A 23101-nucleotide genomic window follows, 5' to 3' on the forward strand; every position below is an offset into this window, starting at 1 on the left:
ATCAAAGTAATCTTCATGATTTCAAGCCTTTATTGATAGTACTGTAGAAAAATTGTAAAGTCCAAGACAATATCGTGCCTCCTAGTTTGACAGCTGAAATAGTTGGCACAGTAATGCGCTACATGTTTTGTAGGCCCTGGATTATCAAACAACTAGAGTTACTGCACAATATATGAACCCATACAGCGCCATCTACATCAGCTGTCAGATGCACAATACCAATAAAGCAAGACTCAAAAGGTTAAACATAGGTATGCAAAGATAGTCTGTCAAGCTGGATATGTCAGTAGCAATGTACATCAAACAACGATGAAATATAAACAAAACAGTTCCACAGATAAGATATAGCTAAATGGCACGCGATCGTAGTTTTGCTAACCGGAGATTTTTTTTAATTTGCCGCCTTTTTCTACTGACAAGATTTGCTTGACCAAAATGACCAACTATAAATCTGTTGAGATGAGATCAAGATAATTTAATCATCACAATTTTCAGTGTTCAAACCCCAGTGTCAGCTTTCAGTGGCGGTCTTTAGGCTAATCACATTCCTGTCGAAATTGTACGAGGGCGATAACATGTGTATTGAATAAAACAACCTGCTTAATTTATTGAAATAAAAACGTTAAACATGTTCCTTGTTGTTTAATTTGCTTTTGAACCCGGATAACACTCAGGTTTGTTACGGATCTCCGCTTTTTTAGGGTTCCGTACCCAAAGGGTAAAAACGGGACCCTATTACTAAGACTCTGCTGTCTGTCCGTCCGTCTGTCACCAGGCTGTATCTCACGAACCGTGATAGCTAGACAGTTGAAATTTTCACAGATGATGTATTTCTGTTGCCGCTATAACAACAAATACTAAAAACAGAATAAAATAAAGATTTAAGTGGGGCTCCCATACAACAAACGTGATTTTTGACCGAAGTTAAGCAACGTCGGGCGGGGTCAGTACTTGGATGGGTGACCGTTTTTTTGCTTGTTTTGCTCTATTTTTTGTTGATGGTGCGGAACCCTCCGTGCGCGATTCCGACTCGCACTTGGCCGATTTTTTATAATATAGGAGGCAAACGAACAGACGCATCGCCTGATGGTAAGCGATTACCGACGCCCATGGACACCTGCAATAGGTACCGCACTAATTTAAGTAAACATTTCACTATCCGTAGACACACGTCCATTCAGCAAAGCCAATTGGAATGGATTCGTTCCATTACACGGCGATGTAATAAGTTAACAGGATAACAACTGATGTGAAAGGATCAAATAAAACCAATATAATAGGTAGAATAATTTACTTTAAGTCTTACGATAAACTATTTACATTGTAATGATTTCGTTTACAAAAAATAACAATAGAAAACGATAAAACATTAATTATGGAAAGTTATCATTAATTCATTAGACAGGGTAATTTAACACGCAAAGACCCGATGTAAAATATGTATAGTTGATCAAACCAATTTGTCAGTAAATAAGAACGGAAAAAACTATACTCATCCTTTTCTTTTGGGTGCTAGTTCTAGTGTAAGACAAAGATAGTATGATTTTCTCTATGTTTGAAATGAGACAGTCCTTTGACAAACTATAATTACGAATTCACTAAAATAATAAAATGATAATAAATTATAACTGTCGCAATAAACAGGGCCTGTTTTACAATGAACCATGTATAAAGTTACAGTTAATATGTGCAGTTTTATTTCTTAAATTGTACGTACGTCTAAAATTTCCACACAACCAATTTAGGTTATTTACCACCCTGTTAAAAATCGAGGGAATCACAATGCCCAATTCGAACCTCGTAAAACCCTTTTTTTGAGAAAGTTTAGTAAACTTGATTGTAAATTAATAATAATGTTCATTGTATTTTATATTGGGTCTGACGAGGCTATAAAATAACTTTACTTTTTTTTATTTGAAACTTTTCTGCTCGCGCATTGTTTTTTCCTTTTATTTCCCATAAGCCTTTCTCTACCTTTAAAGAACAACTTTATTTTTGTAAATAAAAACTAAAGAGCCCAGTTATAAACCCACGACCACAAGTTGGGATAAGCCTTATCACTCGGTTACCAATGCTTTTCCATAACACAACTTAACAACATTCATACTTTTGGGTTGATATTTGCATTTCCCACCTGATTTTGAACTTTATTTCAATGTGATAGGGTTCAATTTTAAATATTTTTGACACCCTATTGCCGTATAAAGGGTTAAGTAGAATATATATTAGATTTTGACATATTTTTTCACAGCCCTATACATACAAGAGAGTCCTAATATTCTATAATCTACATGTTGCATTAATTTATTTTATGAAAATACTATTTTAATTGACAGAGTTATTATTAAGAAAACTTCTTAATATGCTACCAAATAAGTACATTACAAGGAATAGTTTTAAGTCAGATCATACTATTACAAGTAATAGTTTCAGCGGTTAGCTAAAAACGAAATAAGTTATGTACAAATATTATCCAGCCATAGTCAGCGAAAGTAAACTTTATTGCAAACAACATAAGGTCCACCGATATTAAGTGTTGCTATCAGTTACAGAATTAATCACACCAATATATAATTGCATTACATTGGTGAACCATCCAAAGATTTACGTTTTTAAGAGTCCTTAGTCCTACAAGCGAGCGTTTTTTGCAATCTGTTACCTTTTTCATTCAAGATTACGACGTAACTATTAGTATTCATTCAAAAACTGATAACGTACTCAAATAATCATTTCTTAAACTAGCAAGTAAGACCGTTCAAGTTGACATTTTCTCTTTTTAAACCTAAAATAAATGAGTTTTCTTGGGAGGCTTTTTCAAAATTTGCAGTGAGAACTGTCGTTTCGGTTCTCAATTTTGCAGTAAACAAGAATCATTTGATACAGAAATGATTACAATTCAATTCACCATATCTTTTACGAGCGGCTAAGGCTATTGAAAATCAAAGATTCATTAAAAAAAATGGATATTTAACCTTCCGAACTTTCTTCATTTTTTGGGTGAAAACAGGGTTACATTATATTTTTTTATTGCAAATTGTACTATTATTTTGCCCTAAAAATAATATTATAGCAAACTATAACTATACGTTAACCCATAAAAAAATAATCATAACTATAGGACCTACCTTGCCGTAAATTTATATTATTTTAAAACACGTATAAATCACGCTGCACCGACGCCGCGCGCTCATTCTCCGCCGAGGCGGCTTAGGGGACGGACCTGTGCTCGATCGTCAGGCGTTCGGTGACTATGGTGCGTTCGTAAACAGCCAGAGAGTTCCGAGAAGTGCTGTATACAGCGACTAGAAAATCTTGATACAAATAAGTACATTTTTTACACCATATTTAATTTCAACAACAGACTCTCGCTAGGTGATAGGTTTTCAGTGTTACTTGAATACTGGTTAGGTTTTGCATTATTATTATACCCGGACGACCTGGATAATGTCCAGGTTCTCATGATGGAGTCAGGAGTTGGTCACCGAACTCCTAATCTACTCATCATAACTCCATCGTGTTTGGGCTCAATAGATTTGCCTCGACGAGCACCTTCGTTCTAGATGAGGTCCAGGTTCTCATGATGGAGTCAGGAGTTGGTCACCAGAACTCCTAATCTACATATTATCACTCCATCGTGTTTGGGCTCATTAGATTTGCCCTGACGAGCACTATATATCTTGAGGAGGTCCAGGGTCTCATGATGGAGTCAGGAGTCGGTCACCAGAACTCCTAATCTACTCATAATAACTCCATCGTATTTAGGATTATTAGATTTGTCCTGACGAGCACCATCTATCTAGATGAGGTCCAGGGTCTCATGATGGAGTCAGGAGTTGGTCACCAGAACTCCTAATCTACTTATCATAACTCCATCGTGTTTGGGCGCATTCGATTTGCCTTGACGAGCACCATCTATCTAGATGAGGTCCAGGTTCTCATAATGGAGTCAGGAGTTGATCACCAGAACTCCTTATCTACTCATCATAACTATATCGTGTTTGGGCTCAATAGCTTTGCCCTGACGAGTACCATCGATCTAGATGAGGTCCAGGGCACAGGGCTATATTATAGTTCTTACGAACAGATACTTATCTCTCAAAGAAAACTCAAATGCCTACCGTTTTAATACCTACACAAAAATACAATGGAATGACCTTCAACGCACCGCTCCCCGCACCGCGCGCACCGGCACAAAGCTAGGGTTGCCGACGCTTAGAAATTATTTTACAAATAAGTACCTACCTACTTACCTAAACTATAGATTGTATGAAAGATACCTACCTACTTACCTAAGGTACAAATATAAGTTTTATTAATTGTAAAATAACTATGAGCAAGATAAGTTGCAATAAGTAATTAATAATTATAATATTCCTTTTATCATTATTAATTACTTATAAATTTAATTTATTATTCTCTTTATTTATCTTTTGTCTTAAGTTAGGGTTTTTCCTTATTTTATTATTTATTATGATGAGTGACTGCGAAATATTTTAAAAGGTCATATCTCCCTACAGTAACCGTAGTGTTTACGCCGTTTTATAAACCGCGTAAACACTACGCGGTTTATAAAACGGCGTACTACGTAGCTTGCGACTATCGTAAAAAAAATTGGTATAAGTACTTATATTGAGAACGTCTAATAGTTACTTTTCCTATCAATCGGTAGAGCAAACACGGATTTTTTTATTAGTTTTTTTTTTGTTTCTGCATCCATCCACAATTCCACACTACAACATGTGTTATTTGTTCGTGAAGAAGACATTTATTTCGCATACATTTTGGCATATTCGAGCGCCGGCGACCAACTAGCTTGATTTTCTACCGTGAACGGGAAGAGATTCGTAGGTATAAATCCGTGCTCGCGCGGAGAGTTCCATAGGCCTGAGCGCCTACCGCGAACCACGTTCGACGTGTTGCCTCTCTGTCGCACTTGTAAATTCGTACGTAAGTGTGACAGGGAGGTAACACGTCGAACGTGGTTCGCGGTAGGCCCTCTGTCCAGGGTATCTTAATGGAGTGGAGCGAAGATGGCATAATATAAATAATCGGATTTCGGTATTGACCCCGACGAGGCCATCAAACAAAAAAAAATGTGGAATGTAGTCAACGGTATCATGGTTTTAAATAAAAACAATGACTGGTTTTAACAGATAGGGCCAGTTGCATATCACAAATAAAGAAACATGTTTATTTGCAGTATGGACGGGCCCCGACTTTCCCCTAAAAACAGAAATAGTACAAAAAGACGACAATTTGTGGGCAGCAAAAATGTAAACAAAACTCATGGTTTGTCATGGTTTGTAAAAAAAAACAACGGGTTGCACTCCGGGAGTGCCGGCAGAAGTGAAAACTCAATGACTAGTGCAAAATGTCTGCAGCACTGTGTATAATTGATGTTAATGCCATCTAGCGTTATTTCGTCGCATTACTTGAAACCCCTAAGCACATCACTGTTGGTACTCGAGTTATATTAATACCGGTTAGAGGGAAACTCACTAGATGGCATTTAAATCAATAAAGAAAAACTCAATAACATTGTAACAGTTTTTTGATCAGGTCACGTGTCCGTCTTACGGTCACGTGATCTGTCGCGAGTTTAACATTTTTTCCCCACCTCAAAAAGTGCACAGCGCCGCTAAAGAAGTTTGAAAATACAACACTACTACAATGACGAATATTAGTAGTAAGGTTTATTCGGGTAATTCCGAAAATCATTGTAAAATCACTCATATTCCGTTGTAGTAAGAGTCAGCTTTCGGAATTATCCGCCACTATTCGTTCATTCGGAAATACCCGAATACACCTTATTCATAAGAAGAGTGATTGTCACAATAATTCCATGCCAGAGGTAAATATTGTTATTATTTACTCGCCTCTGGTTATATATTATCCCAACACATACACTCTATTGACTACTACCATGCTTATAAAATAAAATAAAGAGTGCCAATATAACGCTAAAAATAATGTTACTTTGCAATTAAATTGAAAAGTATCAATATTATTCTCGCCTGCGTTGAAACGCGCTTAACTTTGCCGGCGCTCGCGTACCGAGCGCCAACGCCATCTATCGAGTGTTATTTCGTGAAATCGGTGAACGCTCTAAGGAATAAGGCCTCTTAAACTTTCGCGTTTTGACACATATTAAAATATAATGTATTAAACGTCGGAAATAAAGGTAGATAACAAAATAAATTCGCGATATTCGGTCATAGATATATTTTAATATTTCCACGTGAAATATTCATTTATCAAATGTATGCTACGCCGCCATTCAACCATTCTGAACGTACAATCAAAGGCAACGAAATGAGTTTCTTTATTTGTGAACCGTTTCCTTGAGTATATTGTTTGCAATACATATTCTATTTAATTCAGTTTTAAAGTCAGATCAAAGTAATTATTATGCTACCGTTTTCAAAAGACTTATATATACCTACACTTTTGCACCTTACTCGTTTGGTATAACGCGAAAAATGCAAACATATCGACGTCTACTGTACCTACGTATTTTTACGATTAAGTACCTATAGGTATACACGTACCTTTAATTTCGGCATTTGACACTCGCAATTTACATCATAGTATAAAGACAAAAAATAAATAAATTTTATAACATAGTATTATTGTATATAATTATTAAAGCAACATAAATTAAAATTCGATTCAATTTACAACAAAAATATATAAATTAGGTAACTTAATTATAGTATAATAAGGTCCTGTGTACTTTATTATGTTAATTGGAATTAAAATTGTTCCAAAAAACAATTAAATAAAAGAAATTCTAAATACTTTAATTGTTTGAAAGTTTAAATTAGATTGAAACGGATTGTACATTGTAATGCACATAGGGCCTTAAGCAGAGGATATTTTTATTTTAAAAAATTCCACGCCCTGCTAACACATTTTTTTTAATACAACGTCATTCACATTTCCAACACGATCATACAATACATTACGGTTTTTGTCAGAACAGTAAGTTAAATAACAAATGGGAGACTTGCGTTGGCCGATAATCATTAGACTTAATGCATTTTTCTTGATAAATTACATATTTATTACAGTGGTTCGGCATCGGCAAAGAAAGGAGCACCTGATAAGCGGACATCATCATAAATGGGTAGCTTGCAACTAACAGCTTTTAAGGTTTTTATTAAAACCATGTCGACCGCAAACAAGTATACAACTCGCCTGATAACGTCTATGACACTTAAATCCCGAAAAAAACCTTTTCACCTCAGCAGCTCGAACAAGGGTACTTTGCTACTTAAAAACAGTGAGAAAAATCGCATTTTGCTCACTGAGTGAGACAAAATGAGCAAAATGCGATTTTAGGGTTCGAGCTGCTGAGGTGAAAACTTAATTGTTGGTATATCTTAAGAAAACATGAGTGAATAGAGGTAAGTGATGAAGAAGGAATACATTTTTCGGGTTCTTTAATATGTTCTCACTTCTGAGGTGAAAAGTTTTGTGAACTACACGAGATCAAAGTTATTTACATCTCGTGCGCTTTTGAGTCCCTTACTACGCTCAAGATTCTAAATTAGATTCACTCGCTACGCTCGTGAATCTAGTATAGAATCTTTCGCTTGCACGGGACTCAAAATAAGCACTCGAAGAAATATCAAACTTTGATCTCTTATTGTACAAATAACTATTTAACCGCCATAGAATACGTCATCGAGCGTGCTCGTGTCGCCGGGGGGTACGAAGTTATAGTTTGTAGCTTTCTAATAGAGCCCGAAGGCTAATCCTATTGTCTATTGTTAAGAAAAACCGCTCGTGCCACGTGCCACAACTACCTGCATAAAAAATCGGTACTTCGGTTACTGAGTGCCGGCGAGTCGAACGCTACAGAACCAGTCTAAAATGTGTCATCGAGATGCGTAACAAAGGCGCGTTATCGGAGAGCGCACCTACACTGGTTTTTTGAGCGTTGGACTAGCCCGCGCTCAGGTGCCAAATAGAATAATTAGGACCCTTTTTTGCAGGTAAGTAGCACGTGCGGTTTTACTGAACAATAGACAATAGGATTAGCCTTCGGGGTCTATTAGAAAGCTACAAACTATACACGAAGTTTTGTCTTATTTATCAGACAGCGGCGAAATGAGCCCGATTTTGTATGTCTTATATATCAGTCTACGGCGGTTAAAAGGTTAAAAGAGAAACGCATTAGGCCTAATAAAAGAGGTTCTACGTTTGGTTCTAACGGAGTCCCTTAGAATATAAACATTTGGCACTCAAGGCGCTAAAACTGGCATCTTACTCAAATAATATTCGTGGTCGTACCTCGTCACTAAAATCCCGTCGGTCACTTTCACTTCGTTAGGTGAATAGTCGATGGGGTCACCTTTGGTGGTGGTCATCTTGCCATCGACGGATTTCATGAGAGCGTCGCCGGCGCAGAGGTCCCATTTTTTTATGACGGACGTGTGGAGGTAGACGTCATAGGTGCCTGTGGGGCAAAGTAAAAGCATGTATTCATAGGTAACAAATACTACTTGTTTTCTCGGAAGCATTCGTATTTGTCATGCTACTTCAGTCAACCTCAGTAATTTTTGTACCGAGACTGACTGAACTTTCGACACGTTCGTACGTTCCTCTAGACGCCCATACGTCAAACCTTGCCAAGCAAAATGAAATTTTATTTTGTCAACACAAAGTTCAAATTAGAATGGAACAGGAGACCTTTTTATAGGTCTCTGGGCGGCTAGAGGATAATATAGAAAGAAAGAAAATACATTTATTTACGTCAAACCAAACAAGTTAATTATATAGAATACATAGATGAGATGGACGTTAAAAAAAAACCGGCCAAGTGCGAGTCGGACTCGCGCACGGAGGGTTCCGCACCATCAACAAAAAATAGAGCAAAACAAGCAAAAAAACGGTCACCCATCCAAGTACTGACCCCGCCCGACGTTGCTTAACTTCGGTCAAAAATCACGTTTGTTGTATGGGAGCCCCACTTAAATCTTTATTTTATTCTGTTTTTAGTATTTGTTGTTATAGCGGCAACCGAAATACATCATCTGTGAAAATTTCAACTGTCTAGCTATCACGGTTCGTGAGATACAGCCTGGTGACAGACGGACGGACGGACAGCGGAGTCTTAGTAATAGGGTCCCGTTTTTACCCTTTGGGTACGGAACCCTAAAAAACAGGAGGATTCTTACCATTGACAACAGTCATGACCTTGTACCCAGCGCCGGCCGCCGGGATGACTGTGGTCTTATCGCCAAAAGCCTTTTTCGCCGTCTCCGTCACTTTGCCCGGGTGCGAGCGAGACACCACCACTGTGGGCTGGTTCTTGTTTTCTTCCTTCTGAAATTTCAGGGCATTTCCTTGTTTAAAAATATTTAGTGATAATTAATGTCACATCTTCTTGCAAAGTAGGACTTTATGTCAATGTGGTAGGGTTCAATTTTGTGATAAAGGTAAAAGTAAAGGCAAAGCAATTTATCAGTGAAAAACTCACATGAGCCACACTGGGTATATTGTCCGAGGTCCGCTTGGTGTACCATCCCCAGTAGGTGCGTGGCGTAAATGGATAGTGGATTACTCCAATAACTGGCACTCCTTTGATGGCCACGCACATCATGGTGGTTACATACTGGTATAGACCCTCTAGAAAATAAAATTGAGCTTGGTACCATCCACACTGTTAACTGTACATTGGTGCATGGTGCACCTTATGCCTTTTGTAATAAGGTCCACTGATGTACAGTTAGGAGTATTGCTGTTTGTACTACTCAGAATTAGAAAATATTGTAGACCATACAAATAGAATAGGAGTTAACATTTGATTTTAAACTAATTTTATGGTTTAACTCAACATACTTTTGGATAAAACCATAAAATTAATTGAATAATAGTATTTTTATAAAATTTTATTATCACAAGCTTTGTTGTTTTGATTATTACAGAATGCCAATATTGTAAGATTAACGCATTCACTACCAGCAATCCGCCAGGCTAGTTCTCTGTTCGTAGTTGCTTTTAGCTACATATGGGTTTTAGCATGTTATCGGCTATGCTCATAGCATGTAGCATGTGCTCGCACTCGGCTTTAAAATAAATTCTACAAAAAGAGCATGTAAGACATGTGCATACATCGGGGTTTCTGGTGCGGGAATGATTTCGTGTATGTATAACTTTGTTTATTGTAAAATAATTACCAAACTATGAATTAAACGTAGGTAGTAAGGTCCAAATGTGCTTAGAAATGTTAAATTAGTATCGTTTTTTAGTTTTTACCTGTTATTTGGCTAGTGTAAAACATTCCCGCACCGAAAACCCCGATGTATGAACATGTGAAAGGTATCTTATAAGAAAAACTATCTGAGTAAAGCAGGAGAGACCTAACCGTACCAATTTCCACATTTGAACTTTAAAATGTATCACAATTTATTATAAGGCAATTAAATCAAAATGTAAGACTCATTGTACCTGTGTACTCCTGCGTAGCGTCCAACGGATCAATCCACACAGTCACATCCTTAATGTAAACAAGTTCATCAAACATGTAATCTATCACACCGTGCCCCGCCGGCGTACTCTCCAAGTCTATGGCCTCCTGGTCACTGCAGCCAGCCACTCCCGTATGCTCCTCCGAAACTATAGACAACTTAGGAAACGTATTCTTCAAACTGTAATACATCGCGCAGTGCGAAGCTAAGTCTGCATCCGTTACAGGATCGTTTGCGCCTTCCTGCGTCTTCCCTTTACTCTGAACGTTTAATTCCCCATTCTTTTGACTCACAACTCTCTTGCCACCACGCTCTGCCGCAAAAATACCAGCTTTTAACAAATGTTTCAAATTCACTAAATCACTTTTGTCAGTCACAGTGGCACCGCCGGATCGCCAATAAATGATTAGAAATAATATAAAACCTAATATGAAACAAGCGAATTTATTAATTCTTAATGTACCACTGAAATTCATTGTGAAAGCTTTTAGTTTAATTCATTTATATGTAAATTTTGTTATGATACGTCGTGATAAGTGAATTTCGCCACTTCGCCAGCATTTGACAAATTTACTGTTTTTGACAATTTTTTTTTTTTTAATTTATTACGAGCATTGGCAACTTGGCCATCAGCTCAAACATAAAACGAAACAAATTACAATTCCAGCTTATACACAGTACAATGTGATATGAATTCAAAAGTTACATTACATTAGTCTATGTGTAAAGTAATTACAATGCCCAGCTTATACCTAAAATTTAGCATTACATTAGACATACATTTTATGGTTATTTCAATCATTTATGAAAAAATTACAGACTGCCAACTGTTTTTGACAACAAAAATTGAAAAATGAAAACGTTAAATCTTCAATGTCTATGATGATAAACTGTGCTTACACTACCGGACTTTCTGTTGGAATAAAGAGGGTGTATATGCAATCGACACTGGCTTGACACATTTAATGCTATAGAAGCTCAAGTTTGAATGATGTTTAAATCAAACTTGAGAATGTCAAACTACTCTACTTCCATCCGCCGTCATGATAAGTCGTGAAATGTTGTGATTATAAATTATAAAATAAATAATGTATTGACAAACTAAAAGTGCCTTCAAGTATTTCTAATAAACCTCCAAAGACCTCCTGTAACAATTTACACTTTCAGCAACAAAATAAAGCATATTATACACTTAATAAAATAATAGTATTTTATGCAACCGTTGCTTAAGAGAGGTCAAAAAAAGCGAGTGGTAACAATTTCCAATCTTCTCCCAGTCACCAATCTTCTTCCAAAAAAAGCAGTCGCTAGTCGCAATGTCGACCAAACTGTGTACTAATAAAAAAAAATAAAAAATAAAGTGAGTAACAATTTGAGGCGAAGCCGAAAATTGTTAATAAAGGCGCCACGAGTATTTTTTGGCTCAGTTAAACAACGTTGCACACAATACTTTTTCTACGACCAAGCACTTACTTTGAAATAATTTTTCATTCAAGAAGTAGCAAAGAATCCGGGTATATATATATGAAATAAAAAAACATGTCTATGGTTCACTCATCTGTCAGAGATGTCAATTAAAATTAGGTTGGCAACAATGTATTTCATACAATATTTTTTAAGTGGTGATTACACGAAGTATCGTAAAAGTGCCAAAAAGATACTGCTTGTATGCACAAATACTTTTTTGGGGAATAGTCATATAGTGTTGAGTCGCTCACTCGTGAGGCACCTCATTTGTACCACTCATTTTGTTAATTTGTCGCAGTACTTCGTACCGCAAAAATGTCTTACTTCACTCCTCTATTCATTTTACTTGATTCTAAAATTATCTTTCTCCTAAAAGTTCTATTCTTAACCTCCAGAATTGCACTCCAATTAAATATATGTTACTATGTATTTATTTATTTATAAAGGAAGTGATGAATACATAAATATGTATATACATTGAATATTTTTGTCGCCGTTGGAATGAATGGAATAGTCGACACTGAAAATATGCTAGTACCTCACCTCATTTGAAGTAAGACATTGTAACACCTCATTTTAGAAAATGAGGTACTCATACAAACTCATTTTAAATTGATGTCCTACCCATCACTATAGTCATAGTCATAGTATTTATTCATGAACAATACATGATTGTGTTTGAAAATACATGGAGTAAAGAATAAAATATAAAACCTACGTCCAATCATATTTGGTTGGCATTTACATTGTCCCGTAATTTCTTCCATTGCATTTCTCACATCACAGCCATCCATATTAGTACTATTGAAGTTCGAGACACCACTTTTACATATGTAGACAGTGGCCGGCAGTTTTGTTAATTTAATAAATCGGTTTCGGCATGACACATAAAGTTTGGATCTGTAACACCTTTAGGATCGCAGGCACAAGCCTTACATAAATAAAGATCTTGAATGTCTAAGTGAGGATCTTGATAAAATGTCCTTCGGCAACGTTCATGATGTATTGTATACCCGTAGTGTTATGTTGTCAATCATCACAAACACCACCACGTAACTTTCCACTTTTATTATAAAGTTCGGGATCAAAATGGCATTTTGTAGCGTTATTATTACAGGGACACTTTTTACACGCATTAGTCTTCTTTGCAACAGCTGGCTGCCAAGGTAAATCATTGAACAAATCATCACAAAGTTCGCAATTTATTCCGAGCGTATTATGAGCGCACTTGCAGCGACCGTAAACCATGTTGTCATTTGAGTCGTTTCCGGAAAACGGTATACATCTTGCTGCGTGTCCATTACAGAAACAAGAACCAAGAACAGTTATTTTTTTAATGGCGTAGTAGTTATCTCCAATTGCCGCTCTATTGTCACTATTGTATAATATCTCGCCATTTGAAGCAAAACTGTGAAGTTTTGTAAAGTTGATCCGAAGGTTAGTCGTGCGTAAAAAAATCTTTGCTTCCTCGGAATACGGACCGACACCTAGCGGTAAAAATCTAAGGTTAAAAATCCCGTCAGTTGATGGGATAACTCCAGAATATAGCGATTCGCAAGCAACTTCCATCAAAGAGATTGTTATCTCCGGAATTCCGGGGAAAGATTCAGTACAATTGTACGCAAAATAACGATATACACGCCATGTTTTCCCAAAATCGGTTGACATCTCTACTAACATGGCCTTTGGTAAATATGTTTTGAACTGCATGATTAATTGATTAAGACGGAATTCTGCTTCCAAATCCAACTGGATGGAAACATTTTCTTTGCCATTCTCGGATTGCCACCACGATTCGCCACGCGTTCCGGAATATTTGTAAATAACGTTATGTATTCTATGGTTTAATTTTAAATTGTTTACGGTGTCGCCACTGGAGTCACACCAGAAGCAGGTTTTCCTTCTCAAATCTGTAATTTCACAGTATCTTTCGGGTTTGTAGGTTCCACACGTAGACGTAGCAGAAAGGCGATCTTCACGACCGATGAGGAGGTCCCCGGAGACGGGAAAGCAGGAGCCGAGATCGCAACTACGGTCAAGTCTTAAAAGAGCGTGTTGACGTTCACGCTCACGCTCGTATACTTCGCCCGCGACGATGAGAATACATACAACTAAGTCAAAAATCAATTGTGGAACCATTTTAAGAGTAAGAGTTGATACTTAACCAGCTCACGCCTCAACGTTATACCACTTTCACTGATTTTCTGTCTGAGGCTGCAGATTATCCCATTTCTCTATTTCTTGAATGTAGGATAATATTTACCGCCTGTGGTATTGTACAGTAGCCAGTAGGACCTACTGAGTAGGTACTACGTGGAACTGGAAGAACCACGTCTGAGTTCAATCGTTTTTCAGAACTATTTCTGTAATTCCATTTCACGGCTCAATGCAGAAGGAAATTGATTTCGAGACGTAATTTTAACTCACAATAATTGAAGCGAATTCATTTTTAATGTTAGTTATTCATTTATTTTACATTATGACAAATCTATGGGACAATGACATGACACAGTATGACTGGGTTATAAGAATAAATGAATTGGTGGTTATAAGAATCATAAATTTATGATAAATTTGGTTTAGTGGTATCGCCGAATCGTCATTGCAACATAAGTTGATCTCCAAACTTTAAATTTAAAATCTTGAACTACAGGGTTTAGTGCCCACACTGCCGTACGAAATTCTGTACGACAAAAAAATCTATAATGGTAAATACGGCTTAAAAAAAGATTTGCAGTTGTCCTTGGCCGTCACTGTCATGTCATGCCTATCAAACTGTCATGTCACTATAATACATCTATGTGTGCAGCCATTGTCATGTGTCACTGTCATTGTCAAAGTCAACTCAATCGTGCGTGTATCCAGGGGGGGGACACTAGGAATGTAGTTAACGTCAGTAAAGATGCAGGCGATTTCTATATTTTGCTCCCGACAACATACTATTGCGTAAAGTTGACTTCCGATTACACAAACTACGTCACCAGATGTCACTATAAAATTCATATAATTTTGGTGGCATTAATATTAAAATAAAAATAAATACGAATTAATATTTTTAATTATTATAATTTTCAATTAATTTTGCGAAAAAATAAGAGTTTTGTTAAAATGTGATTTAATTATGCTGTTTGTTTATGCTGGCAACATTGCATAACCGCCAAGACCATAGAGGTACAATGTACAATCATAATTATATAGACGAAATGGGCGAGGAGCCAGTTGACCGAACGAGATGCACTTATAGAACTTTTAGTATGGAGTAGCAGAGAAAGCGCTTTTGAAATAACCCGACCAAATTACGTAGGTTATGTTTGGTAGGTTGTCAGGAACGTCAAAAAGTGTTTTTAATTTGGTCGCATCACGTATGTTCTGTCCCTCACGGGCGCACGCGTATAGCTCATCTAAGTATATAATACTAGGTATATGGCCAAGACATGAAATTTTTTAGCTGTCACTGGAAGAGCGTAAATTAAAAATATTTTAGTGATGGTTGAGCCATTTTCTTCGTTATGGTTTGGTTATGGTGCTGGAGGAAATTAGATTATAGCCCGAATGAAAACACATGCCTGCCCTGCCCTGCCATGCCCTGTTGTGAAAACCTCCAGAAAGTGCGTTGAGTTCTGTGTTATTTTGTGCAATATGGACGCTATTTTAGAGTAAATTTATTTCGTGGTAGGTATCTAATAAGTACCTACTTTTGATAAGGCACGCCACTATCGATAAATCTGCTACAATGCCTAGACTATGTGCTTGTATTGTGCGTAGTAAATTAATCATATTTTCTTAATCATGTATTTTCTTGTGTGTGGATGCTTTTTCACCACACTCGCTTTCTTTTCTATTGTTTACCTAAAATTGTACTTTCCTAGCGATAATGTGATGTAAAACATGTATGCAATAAACATATTGAATTTAATATTCTGTTTTTTTCTTTATTCCATTATTGATAACATTAACCTTTTCCACATAATGTTAGGTCTACTTGGGCGGTTTACAAGTACATTTGTTGTTTGATTTCTTGTAAATAATTGAAGGTTTTTGTTACAAGAAACCAAACAAAAAATGGACTTGTAAACCGCCCGAGTAGACCTAATATTATGTGGAACGAAAGTACACGTATGGATGCATATGTAGTTGTGCACGCACACAAACATACTTAGTATCGGCGGAGAATCAGAGATGGCTCTTTCAAATGAGTTTCCATAAAATGCTTCAAGAGGGCTCTCTTTACCTATATACTTACTTTACTCTTTGCGTGTATCGCTCGCGGTGGCGAACTGTGCCGACTTCTGTAAATTTATTTCTTCATTAATTTAATATCTTGTTCAGAATTTACCTATTAATTGAAATTCTATTGTCCAGCGATTTACTCTTTCAAATACAATATGATCCTCAATGATATATCTAACATGGTAAGCGATGTATAATTATTCTAAATTAAAATATGCTAGTTTTTCGTGGTTTTATGGTTTACAACATTCTCAAGGCTAACGACTTATCGAATCCTTATATGTAATAACCTATTCGTATCCTTTAATTTAGGCTAGACTGGAGAAAATTACTTTAATCTTTACTTTTTCATCTTTATATCATATTTTGGCCTAATTGATAACAATAAATGATGACAACTTATCCTTTCGAATTTACATTACATTAAGCATAAAATACATTTTATTTCCAGGCCGGTTGGTGGACGGTCCTGATCGCCCTCAAAATACTCCTCGCCTCCACATACTTCTTCTTTGCTAAGAAACCAAAAAAGTACTCTCCGCACACTGATGCTTTAGCCACCGGCAACTATACTCCATGGAAGACCTTACCGTTGGTAGAACACGACGTGACAGTCGAAGAGTCTCCGATTATGGGCAAAATTGATGATAACTGTTTAAACGTTGGTGCTACTAGTTTCCTATGCTTCGATAAGGAGGAATTAATAATGGAAAGTGCAATAAAATGCTTGCACAAGTACGGTGTTGGATCCTGCGGTCCGAGAGGCTTCTACGGTACGATTGACGTACATTTAGAGCTTGAGGAGAGACTAGCCAAGTTCCTGGAAGTGGAAGAGACGTGTGTGTATTCATATGGGTTCTCCACAATCGCCAGTGCTATACCGGCTTATGCTAAAAAACAGGATATTATTTTTGCGTAAGTTTTTTCTGTGTCACTTTTTTGATGTATGCAAATTACTAATTAGGCACACCATTTATTTGTTGTTTACTTTAATCTAGAGACAAGAGGATTTTGAACTTTGTTTCAAAGTGATAGGGTTTAATTTTGCAGAATTTCTGATACCCTTATGCCTTATAATATGGTGCTGGTGCTGGTCAATTTTGTCAGTAGAAAAAGGCTATATATGTATCTCTTCAATTTATGTTTTTCAGTGATGAAAAAGTCTGGTTCGCAATCCAAAAAGGTTTTGACGCAGCCCGTAGCACTATTTGCTACTACAAACACAATGACATGCAACATTTAGAAGCGCTGCTCACCGAAGCCAAAGAGAAGAAGCAGTTGAGTGCCCGGAGACGAGCGTTCCTTGTGACGGAGGCTGTGTTCTTCAATACCGGAGAAATGTGCCCACTTCGGGAAGTGGTCGCTTTGGCACGGAAGTTCAAGTTAAGGATTATTTTGGACGAGAGTTTGAGTATTGGGGTATGTTATTGTGTTATAATTTTGTGAATTTGTCATTTCTGTTGAGAGTTCATATATTTGCCATAAATCTTTATGCCATTTCGTTTGTACCACAAATCATCATCATTTCTGCAAAACTTTTTGGCATATGATAGGCTTGTGGTGTTTAAAGGCACCATCATGTTTCTTACACGGTAAAGTCGTGGTACAATGGGCTAAAGTTTTTTGTACTAACTTGGACAACCTTCAAACAAATGAATACTTATATAACACTAGCTATTGTTTGTAAAACAAATGAAGTAAAATATATTTTTTTAATAATTAAAAAATATTTTATCACTAAGTCACCATCATTTGTAGGCACCATCATGTTTCTTACACGGTAAAGTCGTGGTTCGTGGTACAATGGGCTAAAGTTTTTTGTACTACCTTGGACAACCTTCAAACAAATGAATACTTATATAACACTAGCTATTGTTTGTAAAACAAATGAAGTAAAATAATTTTTTTTAATAATTAAAAAATATTTTATCACTAAGTCACTTTGTCTCTTGGCAAAGGCCAATCTAAAGGTAAATCTGCAATGAGTCCTATCCATTGTAACTTTTCTCCAGAATGTTCCTGCTGTTTTCTTTATCTCGTCTTCCCTGCAGAAATGTGGACCTTTCTTTCTGCACCTCCACCTGCAATAATATGTTACACAATGAAGGCCGAAAAAATATCTGATACGATCTTATTTGTAGAGCCATAAGAGCGTGTCACATATTTTTGCCGCCTTCAAACAGTAATATATTATTGCTGGTGACCGTACCAGTTTAATTTCTGTGCTCCACTTTCACATTGTTAGGGCTGATTTAGACGGCGCGCGAACTCGTATACGCTTTTAGTTACATTGTGGACCATTGAGGTGACATCAATTCAGCAGACCAATCAAATGACGCAATGTAATGAAACTCGCATGCGAGTTCACCATATAAATGAATCCTTATTAAAGTTTTATAAAAAATAATAAGAATAATAATGTGAGCCTATATACGTCCCACTGTTGGGCACAGACCTCCTCTCATGCGCAAGAGGGCTTGGGCTATAGTCCCCACGCTAGCCCAATGCGGATTGGGGACTTCACATACGCCTTTGAATTTCTTCGCAGATGTATGCAGGTTTCCTCACGATGTTTTATTAAAGTTTAAATTTTCTTATTTATGCTCAGGTACTAGGCAAAAACGGGCGCGGTCTGACCGAGCACCTCAACGTGCCTCGCGACGAGGTGGACCTTATTGTCGGGTCCCTAGAGCACTCGTTTGCCAGCGTCGGGGGCTTCTGTGCCGGCTCGCACTTCATCGTGGAGCACCAGCGCCTCTCTGGCCTAGGTGAGTTTTATAAAACCAATCACCAACCAACCAATTAGTGATCTTTAGTTATTAATTGTATTGTGATATGCCTATTATGTAAATTTTTTTCAATTATTTCAATTTGACATTTTATATTTATTTAATCTTATGATTATAATGATGAATTTGCACGCTTGCATGCAAGCTAGGTACATGATAGACTATAATTATATTGTAACATAACATCCCCATACTGTATCAATGCAAATAAATAATTTCTGATTCATATCATATCATATTTATTCATCAACAATACAAGATTGTGTTTGAAGTACACTTAGTTACAATAAAATAAAATAGGTAACATTTTGGAAATAATATAACAATTGATCTGGTTGACCAAGTATATTTAAGGATTCCAAGTTCTTGCGGAGTTATACTCTGTCAAGCCATTTCCGTCAGTAAAAAAAACGGCTTATTTAAAAAATGTAGACGCGAAGGGTTATGGTCCCCAAGAAAAGTTGAATTCGCGCTTTTTTCTACTGACAAAGTTTTTTGGCCGGCGCAAAAAACAAGATCAGCAATAAAACACGTCAATCAGTTATTCCTATTCCTCATTGAACGTCCATATAATTTATTTGTCAATACGAGAAAAAAAGATCGTGATAAGTATCACAATGTATCCATCTTCTTAATTTTTTTTTAATGGACTTGAGGGCGGTGTTGCCTATCCGTCTTCTTGTTATGAGTTTTTGTTGATTGTAAAACAATTGGAAGCGCAAAAACATGGGTTATGTATTGTTTTTTCTTTCGATTTCCGTACCTAAATATTTTATAAACTGCTCTGTAGGTGGGTAAACTGAAGGTAAAGCTAAAGTTTGCAGGTTCAGATTTTGGCCGAACTTAGGTAACTTTTTTTATGGCTTGATAAATTATTAAATTATTTCCAGGTTATTGCTTCAGCGCGTCTTTACCTCCGATGTTAACGCAGGCCGCCATATCCGGCCTCGACATTATGGAATCCAGGCCCGAGATCCTCGCTGAACTAGAGGAGAGCTCCAAAAAACTAGACAAGTACGCAACAATAGGCTACATTCCTACTAGTCAAATCAGCTTCTTTTTTAGAACTGTCAAAACGATTTGCTAATATGGAAATTATATGAAAACGAATGTAGTGACGTCACGGTAAACTCACCTACTTTTTACACGACTGCCCAAACAAAAAGAGTGTACTGTTTTCAGCGTTCATGTTTGTATGTATATATTTAAGTATTTATGTGAGTTTCTTTTTATATTTCAATCCGATTTATTAAATACAAATTGTGTTTAAAAATAGCTGCTGTCTATGTTTTTCTAATAATTATCTGGTGCTTTATTTCGTGCACGGTTTGAAATAATTTATTTTAAGTACATGAAACATCCCTATTACAGTTAATCTCGCTTTCACATTAAATATCTTAAAAACGTAATCATTATTGGAATGAAAGTATGCGTTATGAGTCATACGAGTAATTTTTGATAACGCTTGAAGCGTTAGAAGTTTCTTTAGATTAGATGATTCATGCTCATGACAATACAATGTACTTATACAAGGTTTTCAATAATACGGGAAGTTAACATTTAAAATCTTTGTCAAACATTTGATAAAATGCACTTAGTTAGTCAGCAGCAGAAGTTGCTAAGCGGGCGAGGTGTTCAAAATTATTTTGACGCGACTTTATTCTTAGGAGAATAAGAGCGTGTCAGTCATTTTGAACAACTCGCCCTTAGCAACATCTGCTGCTGACTGTACAAAAAACACTATTAATTCCAGGGCGCTTTCAAACCTCAAGCACTACACATTCCGCGGGCACGCCCTTTCTCCAATCAAGCACATTTACCTCAAAAAGGACCTCACGGACCGCCTCAAACACAGTTACCTCAAAAACATCGCCAACTACTGCCTCGAGAGAGGCGTAGCTATCTCCGTAGCAGGTTACCTAAGGGACGTAGAACATAGCTGTCCAGAACCTTCGATACGGTTAGCTTCGAGTAGGAAGCTGAATGATGGGAATATTGGCTTGGTGTGCGGGTTGTTGGATGAGGCCTATGAGAAAGTGGGGCCTAAGCCCGAGCTGACGGCGTTGTAGAGGTGAGTCTAAGGAAGATTATTAGAAATGCCACGAATATTCGGCAACTATTCGGTATTCGGCCACTTTGCCGAATATTCGGTATTCGGCCGAATGTCGCCTACTATTCGGCCGAACACCGAATATCTAGCACCTGCCTAAAAAGAGAAAGGACACAATAAAAATAATCAAAAACTAGGTAGGTATACAGGGTGGATTTTCTTTTTGGGTCAGTGAGGGCAGCTACCAGATCCCGTGCTGCTACGAGAAAACGGTCTTAGAAGACCTTCCCTCGATTTCAAATTAATGAAGATTGGCTTTTACAGATTTTGGAAAAAACATACAGGGTGCGAGAAAAAGGTTATTTTTGACAAACTTTTTTTTTATGCCAATCGATCCCATTCCTATTGAGGATTAAAAGCTTGTATGGAAGCAAAAAAAAAATTCCGGCTAGAAAAGCCACAAAAACTTTTCCAATACAATTTATGTGAAAATGAAAACTTTTATTTTTCAGATGCTATTTTTGTATGCCAATCGATTCCATTCCTATCCAGTATCAATAGTTTCCTAGGGGTCAACTTACGGTAATGTACTAAAAAGCCACAAATTAAAGAAAAGTTTTTCCATACATTTACTATGGAGAAAACGTGAAATTTAATTCACAGTTTTCTATCTGGCCAATCAGTCCTGTTACATTTAAGAACCATAATACTGTATGAAGACATTGCTGTAGGACTGATGGGCGAGGTAGAAAATTGTGAATAAAATTTCACATTTTCTCCATAGTAAATGTATGGAGAAAGTTTTCTTTAATTTGTGGCTTTTTAGTACATTATCGTAAGTTGACCCCTAGGAAACTATTGATACTGGATAGGAATGGAATCGATTGGCATACAAAAATAGCATCTGAAAAATAAAAGTTTTCATTTTCATACAAATTGTATTGGAAAAGTTTTCCTCGATTTGTAGCTTTACTAGCCGGAATTTTTTTTTTGCTTCCATACAAGCTTTTGATCCTCAATAGGAATGGGATCGATTGGCATAAAAAAAAGTTTGTCAAAAATGACCTTTTTCTCGCACCTTGTATGTTTTTTCCAAAATCTGTAAAAGCCAATCTTCATTCATTTGAAATCGAGGGAAGGTGTTCTAAGACCGTTTTCTCGTAGCAGCACAGGATCTGGTAGCTGCCCTCACTGACCCAAAAAGAAAATCCACCCTGTATTTAATATTTAAAATTTGTTCTTGGAAAGTTGATAAATACGAAGACCATTTTCCGAGCATTTGTTGGTTACAAAATATTTTATTTTTATCATGGGCCTGATAATCTGATTGGATTGACTCTAACTTCATTAATTAATTCTGCTCAATAAAAAATATATCCTAGCAAACGTTGTGCTTTGTTGGCGAATAGTTTCCATAATTATTGTGATTTGCAATGTTCGCATGTCATACCGAATATTTGGCGCTTCGGCCGAGAGAGGGGCCGAATATTCGGTATTCGGCCAAAACCACTTCGGGGCATCTCTAGAGATTATGTTTTGACATAGAGCAATATCGAGGATTTTCTGAATAGCTTTTGTAGGGTAAAATGCGAATTAAACAACTTCCTTGACTCCTTATTTGTTTGAGTCAACACTATCTAATGACTCTACTCAGTTCAATCATAGAACATAGTGGAATGATTTTAACATTAACATTAATAGCATTTAAAGTATCATGGGGTATTTTGTTTAACTAAGCACAGTATACAATGCATTTAATATGACGTCGCAACTTAAATAATAATTTATCATAAAATAGTTTAACATATCAGAATAATATTATAATATATGTTATAATGTTGACACGAATAACACATGTTTCATAATGGTTAAAGTTATTACTTAATACTAGGAGTAAGCGGTTAGTTGTTAAATATTGAAGTACATTCAACTTTAAACTTCACTATTATATGACATTTAATAGTTTTACACATGCAAAAATACCGGTATTTAATTCTAAATAGGCAACATGGTCACAATTACCGGTATACCGGTATTAGTTTTTCACTACACATAGAATAGTTATATACTATTAAATATGGTTCAAATAG

General features: G+C 36.6%; 3 protein-coding genes across 3 annotated transcripts; 1 reads left to right on the top strand and 2 right to left on the bottom strand.

Moving 5' to 3' along the window:
- Window positions 1-8239: 8239 nt before the first annotated feature.
- On the bottom strand, window positions 8240-11009 carry LOC134652370 (putative inositol monophosphatase 3). Its single transcript, XM_063507543.1, has 4 exons — window positions 10456-11009; window positions 9485-9633; window positions 9183-9330; window positions 8240-8461 (listed from the first exon to the last, which is right to left on the bottom strand). Exons 1-4 carry the CDS (start codon window positions 10949-10951, stop codon window positions 8247-8249), a joined length of 1008 nt encoding a protein of 335 aa, XP_063363613.1. The 5' UTR covers window positions 10952-11009; the 3' UTR covers window positions 8240-8246.
- A 1870-nt stretch (window positions 11010-12879) lies between these two features.
- Window positions 12880-14135, bottom strand: LOC134652369 (laminin subunit beta-1-like). Its single transcript, XM_063507542.1, has one exon. The coding sequence runs from the start codon at window positions 14079-14081 to the stop codon at window positions 12972-12974; it is 1110 nt and encodes a 369-aa protein (XP_063363612.1). The 5' UTR covers window positions 14082-14135; the 3' UTR covers window positions 12880-12971.
- A 2091-nt stretch (window positions 14136-16226) lies between these two features.
- Window positions 16227-21035, top strand: LOC134652368 (serine palmitoyltransferase 1). Its single transcript, XM_063507540.1, has 6 exons — window positions 16227-16354; window positions 16624-17087; window positions 17324-17591; window positions 18781-18940; window positions 19852-19975; window positions 20715-21035. Exons 1-6 carry the CDS (start codon window positions 16328-16330, stop codon window positions 21028-21030), a joined length of 1359 nt encoding a protein of 452 aa, XP_063363610.1. The 5' UTR covers window positions 16227-16327; the 3' UTR covers window positions 21031-21035.
- The last annotated feature ends 2066 nt before the right edge of the window (window positions 21036-23101 follow it).

This window comes from Cydia amplana, chromosome 11 (assembly GCF_948474715.1).
Source record: "Cydia amplana chromosome 11, ilCydAmpl1.1, whole genome shotgun sequence".
In the NCBI taxonomy this organism is placed as follows: domain Eukaryota; kingdom Metazoa; phylum Arthropoda; class Insecta; order Lepidoptera; family Tortricidae; genus Cydia; species Cydia amplana.